General features: G+C 37.5%; 4 protein-coding genes across 5 annotated transcripts in view; 2 read left to right on the forward strand and 2 right to left on the reverse strand.

The window, feature by feature from the left end:
* Positions 1–1,707: 1,707 nt before the first annotated feature.
* LOC100179708 lies at positions 1,708–2,598 on the reverse strand. The gene is made up of 2 exons (XM_002131511.5): positions 2,368–2,598; positions 1,708–2,223 (listed from the first exon to the last, which is right to left on the reverse strand). The coding sequence occupies exons 1-2, from the start codon at positions 2,562–2,564 to the stop codon at positions 2,016–2,018; spliced, it is 405 nt and encodes a 134-aa protein (XP_002131547.1). The 5' UTR covers positions 2,565–2,598; the 3' UTR covers positions 1,708–2,015.
* Positions 2,599–4,710: 2,112 nt separating this feature from the next.
* LOC104266815 lies at positions 4,711–7,362 on the forward strand. Of its 2 annotated transcripts, XM_026833640.1 has the most exons (5): positions 4,711–5,629; positions 5,814–6,305; positions 6,416–6,603; positions 6,704–6,845; positions 6,964–7,362. In XM_026833640.1, the coding sequence occupies exons 2-5, from the start codon at positions 6,167–6,169 to the stop codon at positions 7,134–7,136; spliced, it is 642 nt and encodes a 213-aa protein (XP_026689441.1). In that variant the 5' UTR covers positions 4,711–5,629; positions 5,814–6,166; the 3' UTR covers positions 7,137–7,362. The 2 variants fall into 2 exon arrangements, with proteins under 2 accessions (XP_026689441.1, XP_009862230.1); XM_009863928.3 differs by having other exon boundaries at positions 4,711–6,305.
* Positions 7,363–7,427: 65 nt separating this feature from the next.
* Positions 7,428–8,399, forward strand: LOC113474057 (zinc finger protein 684-like). Its single transcript, XM_026833633.1, has one exon. It carries the CDS (start codon positions 7,472–7,474, stop codon positions 8,240–8,242), a length of 771 nt encoding a protein of 256 aa, XP_026689434.1. The 5' UTR covers positions 7,428–7,471; the 3' UTR covers positions 8,243–8,399.
* Positions 8,400–8,681: 282 nt separating this feature from the next.
* LOC100177369 (ciliogenesis-associated TTC17-interacting protein-like) overlaps positions 8,682–10,636 on the reverse strand; it is a 2,955-nt gene continuing 1,000 nt past the window's right edge. Inside the window, exon 2 of the mRNA XM_018812418.2 lies at positions 8,682–9,448. Coding sequence (XP_018667963.1) covers positions 8,793–9,448 — 656 coding nt within the window. The 3' untranslated portion in view covers positions 8,682–8,792. The remainder of the gene's footprint in view (positions 9,449–10,636) is intronic.

The following is a 10,636-nucleotide window of genomic DNA, read 5'->3' on the forward strand; positions in this document are numbered from 1 at the left end:
TATAGTTCTTAATACATTGTTTTAAAAGTTTTGCTTTTAACTCAATAATTTATACCTCAGGGGTGATTTGAACATATAGTACAATGGGGGAAGATGGGACACTTAAACACATATTGCCAAATATTATCAAAATCAAAATAGATGACGTTTTTTGGGTAATACCACGAATTGGTACTATCATTCCTTTATTATTTGACACCAATTGGATAAAATATAATAAAACACACGAGGAGTTATTTAACTATCCGCACAACAAATGAAATTTTACAAATTCGAAAACACACAGGATAAGATGGGACAGTTTGAAATCATTGTTAATTTTGATTATTAAGTGCATTTATAAATAGAAATATACGTAAATAACACGAAATAATACTGTACGCTTTGAAAATTAAGTTTAAACATTCTTTTCCTAGCCCTACTGCTATAGTTTTTAACATATTACCTATACATTATATTATTGCATAACAACTGGTAATGTTCGAACTTCAATGGATAAATATTGTATCCTACAAATGTATATGAACTTGTAATAACAGAAAATTGATTACTACTCGGTTTTTGACACAAGCCCCTTCTTATAAATTAACACCAAGTGCAAATGACCAAATTTCGAATATATTTTTAATATATTATCTTTTTATTATATCAGTATCTTTTAGTTGAATAACCCTTGAGGTATAAATTACTAAATTAAATGCAAACCTTTCAAAGTTTGGCAATGAAAACATACAAAACTACAATGTGGGGGAAGATGGGACTCTAAATTGAAATATATTTACATTAGCAGTATTCTGCAACTTGTAGTTAACCTACCGAATTTAAAAGACTGTGCTAGTTTCTTTGCCATGTAAAATTCATATATATAACGTTAAACTGATATTTTTTGCCCCCCCCCTCCTCTGTTTTTGTTAAATTATCACAGTGGTGTTCAATTAATTTCTGCCGTGATCCACCACAGCTATCTAAGTGCCCCCCCACCTGACATATTGACATGCTTTAAACCGCGCTCCCTTGGTTGGCTGATGTATCTGTATTATTGCGTAAAACACATTATCGCGATCAACGCAAAAGTGAAATCTAATAACCGTGCCGTTTAAGTTTACGTCACAGTTTAGCCTTATATTTGCCATGTTTTTCTTAGCCAGGTAGACTGTTACGAAGTAGTAGGGATTCGTTGCATCATAATAGCGATTGTTTTGCTTGGCAATTATTTAAGACATAATAGTAATTCACAGGGCGGTTATTTGCGTCATAATAGGGATTGACACCTCATCATTTAGCATGTGTAAGAGGTTTAAAAACAGACTTAAAGGATTGCTATTTTAATTTAACTTTTGCGTGCGTCGTATTTGAGCCTTTTGAACACCACTGTAATAAGACATATAACACTTTATTTTATAGTTTTTCGCGCCCCCCAGTTTAAGAACCACTGGCTTACAGTACTATTTCGTGTTTTTTGACTGAAGTCACTTCAGTATACTATGGTTTTGCTTAATTTTTTTAATTGTTCTCAATTAATAATAGCCTATAGGCTACTAACTTGTGGTATCACTCAAAAACCGTCATGTATGTTGACTCTGAAAACAGTGGGCAACATTTGCCCCCACTCAACTATAGGATATACTTCCGAAACTGTTTATTTTCATTATTTTTCACTCGTGAGATGTCAACTCGGCGATCAAATTTCGTATTACGGTTTACGAGTTAGCGAGCATAAAATTGTTTATTTAATTTGTATCGACTATAACTATACGTGTTTAAACCGACAACTTGCCAAAGAACCAAAACGACCATAAAGTGGAATATCAAAACAATTTATTAACATTAATATGGAAGAAATTCAGAGCAGAAAAGACAAGGTTGGAAAAGTTCAATGAAATTGCATTGTGTTGTTCGATCGCGATTTGTCTCAGGCAGAAGCGCATGTTGGATTGCGAAAAGTAATAAATAATACGCCTTTCCAGCGTATGCGTTAGTTCTTTGGAACTTCATGGCAGATGCGCTGAAACGTGTCACGTGTTTGAAGAAAACTGCTGATTAAAGGAATCTTGCTGTTTTGTTGCATCGGCAGGTGAATCAGTTTGTTTGATTTTTTGCTGAATCATCACATGGAGTTCTCGAATATAATCGACTGCACCGAGAACCACGTCAAGGTTTGGATCAGATGTTTGATTGCAATTCGAACTGGGTATAATTTCACGAAGCTTGGCAAACAGCGTACTGTAAAATATCATTCAGCAATGTTAATATTATGAAACAATGTCGGAATCGTTTGTGTTGTAACAAAATCTATGCAATGATAATTTTATTTGGTACAGTTAAAGTTTTGAAAAAGTAATCATATACAAACAATGAGTTACATACCTTAGCTCTTCAGATTCTGTTGTCGTTTTTATCAGTGGACTCACAGGTCTATCTCTAATAACGTAATTTTGCTGTTTGTTTGTTAGCGGGCTTCGTGTCGTTCGTTCGACTCTGGATCGACATGATAACGGGCTTACAGATGCTGCAATATATCGACGACCAAGCGCAATTTTTAAAACTTTTCCTGATTTCACCATCTTTGTATTCTCCTTGTTCTGCAGTTGCTTTGAATGATGCCTTCGTTACAACCCGGTCCTTTTTATACACATCGGTCACGCTTCTACCCAATCACGTCGCCATTTGTCTTCCGTATGTTGTATTCTTTCTTCCCTCTCCTTTTGTTTCTAATTACTAACGTCGTGAAGGTAAGCGGACGTCGCGTCGGCCGCCAGTTCCCAATCGTCTAACCGTTTCCCCTTCTGTGCGTCATCATCAAAGGGTTAATAACCGATCAGAAATTGCGCGAAAATGTAACACCTTGGCAGAAAAATGTACCCATATGTTATTAGCACTTTTCCGGTTAAATCAACAAATAGTATGATACGCAGCTTTAATAAATATATATATATATATGTATAGTAAGGTGAGAAAGACAGGACGCTTTTAGCATATAATATCCAAATACCTTAATCCTGTTGTGAACAAATAACCATGGTTTATGGGAGTCGTGAGGATACAGTTTTAAAATTCTTTAAATGTTCTTCGTTTAGTACACCAAATGAGACGAGCAAAAAAAGTATAAAAATATCTTCCATGTGTCATTTAAAAAAAATATCTCAGTGTGTTAAGTTAGATAAGCAAATATTATTATAGAATTGCAAACTGATGCATATATATAGTAGGGTTGGGAAAGATGGGACACCTTTTTAGATTTGTTTCTCGTCCTATCTAGTAGTAAACAAAGAACGTTGTAAGAATTACAAAACCGCATTCTCACGACTCCCATAGACCGTTGGTAATTTTTTGAAACAGGTTATTTCGATCAAGACATTTGAATATGACCTTCAAAGGTGTCCCATCTTCCCCCACACTTCTATACTAAGTGTATGTGTATCAGCGATTGGCGGAAAGCACAACAGATCCTGTTAAAGTTAACCCACGACTTCCTGTCCCATTTATCCGGTTAAGCCAATTTTCTAATTGTAAGTCTGGGAACAATCTGCTTATAGTTTTCATTGCATTGGATTCCCGCTGCGCTCCCACGAACCAAGCCAATTGCGACTGCCAGTCCCTCGTGGCTCACTAACACTAGCATTTCCGTTCGTTTAACAAAAGGCGTCGGATGCGAGTCGAACAAACGGTTGATTCGATCTGTCTTTTATATCTTTGTAAACAGATCGGGCATCCGGCCGTAAAAATCACTTTCTTAATACATAGTTTAAAATTCGCTGGATTTTATGTTATACTTGTTGCCTGTACAGCATAATTTTGAATTACGTATTAAACGGATATTTGTTCCGTATTGCAGTTTTTAAGTTAATAAACAGAACTGCGACACAGTTGATCGAATATTTTGGCTGATTATTTGTGTCTGTTTCACTCAAACATAATTACCAAGTCAACTTGCCAAAATGCAAGTAAACGACGGCACTTGTGACCTCGACCGTATAAATTTTGTTTACGTTCGACACCCGGTTTGACCCTTGCAGTGTAATCGAAATTCAATGCAGACGCACCGCCAAACAGTTACAATTAGAAGATTAAGAATCACTGCGGGTCATATACTTGTTAATTTGCGCTGGGCGAAGCTGGAACGTGACGTATTACAATAACATTCTACGTTGCTCTGACATAAATAAGTGATACTCAAAATTAACAAAATATAAAACTGTGTTTTAATTAAATATTATGGAAAAATCGCCTTAACGTTGTGTAGGGCTGTGAAAAAGTTAACGGTTGACGAAAAGTTTAAGTCGTTAACCGAATTATGACGTCATAGGGCATACACGTATATCAATATCTGTCTTACTTACACGAAAGGCACGTGTTCGCGTTCTTTGATTGATTCTTCGCGATAAGACAGAGTGCGCAGCGACGTTGTGGATTTGAACGTGCCCTGCATGTACATCGCTTTAATAGATAGAGTGTGTTTTTCTAATTCAAACGACACCTTACTTGTTTTAATCGGTTCTGTATAACCAAAGATATTCCAGCTCAAACACTGTGAGATTCATAAAACAGATTTGAAAGTTGCGTGGCGAAAAAATTGAGAAGTGTACTACCCACGTGACAAAACACCTCACAAAGTTGCTAAAGCGTGGCCGCTCTCATTCAGAAAGGCGAGAGGCAGTGTTTTCCATGGAGATACTAATATATAACACATATACTATTAGTATCTCTATGGTATATTAGTATATGTATGGTGTTTTCAGAGAAAAACGAGAGAACAAAAAAAAACGCAGTTTTCGCTTTTATGAATAATTCAGTCACGTGACTAGTACGTTCCTACGTCACAATCACAGAGCTCGTACTAAAAAAAGATAGCGCTAGAGATCACTATTTGAGGACGAATATCTACGCCTATACTGGACCAATTTTAATAAGCAATATATATTTGGAATCAATAAGACGGTCGCTATATATTTGGAATCAATAAGACGGTCGCTTTTTGAATTTACCACAAAAAATAAAAGTAACGTGGGGCGTGTTTACGCACTTTAATACCGCAGGGTAACTAGGTTTGCAACATTATATTGGCGTAATACACAACTTAATTGTTTTCCTCAGCCAAGCAGCGTGTTTATTAGGTAAAAGCAGGCATTTACACGTGGATTCATTGCATCATAATACAGGGATTGTTTGACCTGGCAATTGATTACGACATAATATTAATCACACGTTAATTATCTGCGTCATAATTGCAATTCACAGGTTGATTATTTAGCCGGTAGGTGTTTTAAAACAGGTTTGAATACGAATAAAAAAGCATTAATTTGACCTTAGGACGTTTGCGCGTGTATTGCAAGCATAGTCCATACGTTCGTCGTAAAGTTGTCTTTACATTCGCGAAAGAAAAGCGATGAACAAGACGCTTTTATTAGGATTGTACTTGTATCGGTTAACCGGTTAACGGCTAAACAAAAAATGAGCAAATTCACAGCTCTAATATTGTGTATATGGAATACTGTCACAATATATTGCGCTTTAATTTCCCAGCACGCCGAATATACTATATAGAGGTTACAAAACTCTACGACAAAAGCAGAAGTAACGGGTTTTTTAAATTTATGAAGAACCCTGGTCATATGGACACCGAGAAGCGGTGAGTTGTTTCAGTTTTACCACGAAAGTCGAACTATTTTCAGCGTTACAAGTTTCGTAGTAAAATAACATCATACACACAGGCGAATCTAGCGGTGCTCAGGTTGAGCGTTCGTCTTTTGTTGTACTTTCTATACGCTCTCATAACAAAATCCTTCTATGACTAAGAGATTTGTTTTGTAAAGGAAACTACAATACTGCGACTAAACATGTAAACCAGCCATGGGGGCTAAACACTGACTGGTCTATACAAAGCCAACGCATCGACTTTCTTCAATAAAAAGTTAAGTCTAAAAACAATCTGACCGTTGTGTCGTGACCCAGTTTGAGAAAGTGTAGGCTTCACATAAATCGTGCACCTGAGGTTATACAGTTATACCATGGCGTTTACTTTTAGTTACATATTAATTTAGGGAACCAGTAAACACGATTTCTGTACAAAATGTGATATTAACATAATACCTAATTACCGGCACTTTTATCTACGAAAGGGGACCTGTTGACTTTATTGTTAAACGGTATATCTCAACTCAAGGGAATGTTTATTACAGTAAGATTTGGAAACAATCAAGAAGAAATATTTAACCCTAATTGCCAGGTCGTTCACCTTATTGACGCAATTAAAAGAAAGTGCGTAGTGAACCTTGATCAATGGATCGACCTTACCGACGAAAGTGGTAAGTGCTTTGATTAGAATACAACTCATTATTAGTTTTTGCTTGTAATACAAATTACATATTTACCCCACGTCACACCTATAACGAATACAACGATCTACATTCCACAGGCTTGCTTACCAACATCAGCTCACAACGAGATGATAAAATTGCGCTTGATATTCTTCCAGTGAAGCAAACATATATATTGGTGGAAAAAAGAGTTGCGATGACTGAAGGACTTACGTTATCCGGCACAGAACTGTTAAAAGCTTTTAGGGAGAACCACCGTTCCAATTCAAATCCCAGGAGAAAAAAAGTAAGGAATAATAATCTCTAAAAACTATTATTAACATATTTACAATTAGTGATTACATGTGTCAGACAGAACGCTTTTTAAATTGATTGATATTTGACAGGGAACCGCCAAAGGAACAGTGAAACCTTTAGCTAAGTTTCACTATTTCCCCTTATTGCGAGACATCTATTCATTATACCCCGACTACTGCATTTATAGAACCGCTGAAGAGAAAAAATCAGCTCCAAAAAATAGAAATCGAGGTAGGCGAATGTGTATAGTTTGTCAAAGAACGATGAGCTTGTTTAGCATATGGCCAATATCCGCCACATATTTAGAAGCATACGACACTTGCATTATCGTAATTTGTTATCTCTATAGAAAATAAAGCAAGTAGCTTCGCTTACGATCAGTGGAGTGACGCTAGCTCATCTTCTCAGAGGAAGTCTGTTGGATCCCCGACACGTGGTAAATTGATCCCACTTCTGCAAAATACATACTCGTCACACAAAAACGCTGCCGCAAGAACAAGCCGAAGAGCAACTCTCCTCTAAGAGCATTAGCTTACTAAAGCAAAGTTTTCCAAAAAAACTTCTGAAAAGTGCAGCACGTATAGCATCGTACAATACCACGCATTTTTATAGCATGTTTTTATTGGCCTGAAATTGTGTTTGCGTATAGTGTAATGTTTCAAAGAAGTATACGTTTAATCAATCTTATACAGCCAGCCAATCGCCCCTTGTCGGCTTCGACTTAACAGGAAATAATACCTTCAAACCATATCCGCTTATTTTGATGGCTGGTTGCGCTACGAAATGATATTAGAGTGACAGTAGTGATCGCTGCTCATTACACTATTTCAGCACTGAGAGAATTAGTTGTACTCCTGATGGAATCGTTTAGTTACAAAGACCAGTGTCCAGATCTTGTACTTGGTCACTCAGGAATTGCCAACCTCGTCGCATCATTCCGTATTATGTGCTATGGCTGCCATTCACAAATTGTAACGGAAATGTCTTTGGAAACGGCTCAACTTCATTCAAAAAATCTGTTCTTTTGCTTCAAGTGCAGGCCTTCAACAGGAGCAGAAGTGCTGTCAGACCGCTATTGCAAAGTGTTAGTTTTTACGTCTCTTCCAACATCACGATCAGAATTTGCTGCAAAGAAGGGTAGGTTGCACAACAAACCTGTTCGACTTACTAGTTCGGGAGACGAGGACATCGCAGTTACGAATAAACCAATACCAAATCAACAACCAGCTAATAGCAATGAGTTGATGTACAGATCTTTTACCAATCTGTATCTACTACCAACATCTACCCGACTTACTGTGCGGCCGGCGAATCACTCTCGCTTGTATGAGTCGACTACGCAAGAGGGTGATAGAAAGCTAAGTTCCCTTGCGAATTCGTGGGAACTTAATGAAACTATAGATAAACTCAAAAGCATTCCTGTGGACCCGAGTTATAAACTCAAGTCGGATTACCGTTGTTTGTATTGCGACAAAACCTTTGTTTATAAGGCGTATTGGAAACACCACGAAGAAAAATTCATGTGCAGAAAAGCAAACACATGCAAAATATGTGGCAAGATATATGCTCATAGAAGTTCACTTTCCCGACATAGGCTGGTACACACAGTTGATGCGACAAACAAATAAAAAACTTTTCCCATTTTGCTGATTATGCAGACCTTTAAGATTATTGTGGTAATAAGATGTTCCGCCCTGTGTCTAATATTTAATTGAAACAGTTAAGTGAGTGTTTCATTTTTATTCGATGTGACCCGCTTTGGACTTAATACACTATCATCGCCCACGAAGTTTCCATTCATAAAATTAGTATTGGAATATTTGATTGACAGATTACTCTTTTCCTGTCAGTTCATTGCACACCACAAAGCCTCTGGTGGGCCTGCTCGATGTGGAACTGAGTTACACGGAACTCAGCGAAATTTGATGAGATTTACGGAGAAATCTATTACAGCCGTACACGAGCTGGCTTAGTTAAAAGTTTCGATTCATAAATGAATCTTTCTTGTGCTAGATCGCGGGAGAATGCTAGCCATTCTCCAGGTTCGATAATGCTATGCGAAATTTTAAACTTTGTTGTTTAATACAATACAGTATCATTCATTGTTTTTTTTGTAAAAAACACATACAGTTTACAACTGAAGCGGTTGCATTGGTACATCTTTAACAAAATTACATACTAATTAAAAGATTCTGCATTCGCTGCAGTTGTACCAGAGTGTTGGTAAGCGGGGGCTTCGGGAAACGACGAAGAAAAACTCGAAAAAAAATCAGCAGCGAATCCTACAACATCGTGTGGCCGCCGAAGCAGTAAAAACTGAAAGAAATCTGCAATCAAAGCCGTTGCATCTGGATGCTCACGAAGATATTTCTCGTGACCGGCCTTTAGTTCTTCTTTTCTTTGTAGGAATCGGGAGTTCATCTCCATATCTTCTTCCCAGATCAACTTCTTCTTTTCGAATACAGGTTTTGGCTCCACAATATCTCGTTGGATCAAACGCGGCACTTTTTCCAAAGTAACAATAGCCGGTGAACCAACCTGTATTCGTAAAGTTAAGTGGCCGTCAGGCATAAAAAACGATTGCCAGGTGTAAGGAACGTCGTGGACAGAAGCAACGCGCCGCTCAATGCCAGATACCTGAATCTCTTTTGTGAAAACTGTCTGGCTTCTTTCTGGTAGGGGACGATAGCTGGCTTTAACCAAGTAACCAACTTCAGAGTCCAGTGTTATGAAGGAAATCTCTGTGTTAAGTCCTTGCCTCATCATAAGCCTTTGTAGAAGCAAATTTGAACCTTCTGTCACAAAACCAGCTGTTTGTTTGGCGGTGAACCGATGTTTGGATTTTCGAATCTCGTTTCCTTTAGTGACCTTCCTTTTAATGACCAGATCTCCATTCTCCATGTCGCGTTTCATTTCTGTTTTCTTCTCAAGCTCGTGCCCTGGAAGCTTTACAAATTCGATGTGCTCCTGTCGCAATACCTCCAAACTTTCCGGTTGTAGATACGTTGTAATGGTTGTGCCCATTGGCGTTCCATCGACTTTTCCATGACTGCTTGCGTGAATTAACACGAGCTTTTTTCCTGCTTCAGTCACTCTTTCGACGCTAGCTGTGAATTCTCCGACCGCTGAACCATCCTCTGAAACTGTAACAAGCTGATCTCGGAAAAAGCAAAGCCTAAGTTCTTCCGGGTCGATATTTTTTAAAAACTGTATTCCTGTTTCATCAGCCTGTGCGTTGCGATCAATTTCTATCGCCGTAACCGCAGAATCATTGCTATCTACCATTTTAATGAAGAGAGAAACGAACCAACTATATACGCATCATATACAAGTTGATATTCTGCTAAAACGTTTATCGCACATCAGGATTATAATTATCCAAAACAATTGAGAAAAAATGCAATATTTCACACAACAAACCTAATAAACAAACGGAAACAAGAGCATACGAAAAAGAATCTTGAAAAACAGCTTTCGTGTTTCTAATGGCAACCATCAACATAGTATTTGCTGCCATAGAAATCGTTTGTGCCCAAGAGCGCGTCAGTCTGGCGGGGAGCGCCAGTTATACGCGTGTGACAATCTAACGTTAAAATTAGTTGGTGTTTGAGTTAATATAAAAATTCAAACGCATCCAGCACTATCTGCACCAACACTATAGCATAGAACAATTGTTGCGGTACAACAATTGTTTGTGGTTATATTATATCATATATTATATCCGCTCCAGTAAAAAATCGGCATTGCGACCAACGCTTATAGGTGTATCTATAAGCGTTGGTGCGACCATAGTACTCTCTTAAGATCAGAATCCGTATATAAACATGTTTATATACGGACTCTGGGTGCGACAATACATATGAAATTTTCATATTAGAAAAAGTGTCACTGAAAGTTGAACGTTTCTAATTTCTAAAATGTTTTGGTAATAACAATGTATCTTAAAATGTTGCTTGTGTCTGCATGTCACCCACTATAATATAATTTGTGAAACTAAATTACAAATGCGTAAAAGGGTTAGA

Source organism: Ciona intestinalis, chromosome 1, assembly GCF_000224145.3.
Source record: "Ciona intestinalis chromosome 1, KH, whole genome shotgun sequence".
Lineage (NCBI taxonomy): Eukaryota > Metazoa > Chordata > Ascidiacea > Phlebobranchia > Cionidae > Ciona > Ciona intestinalis.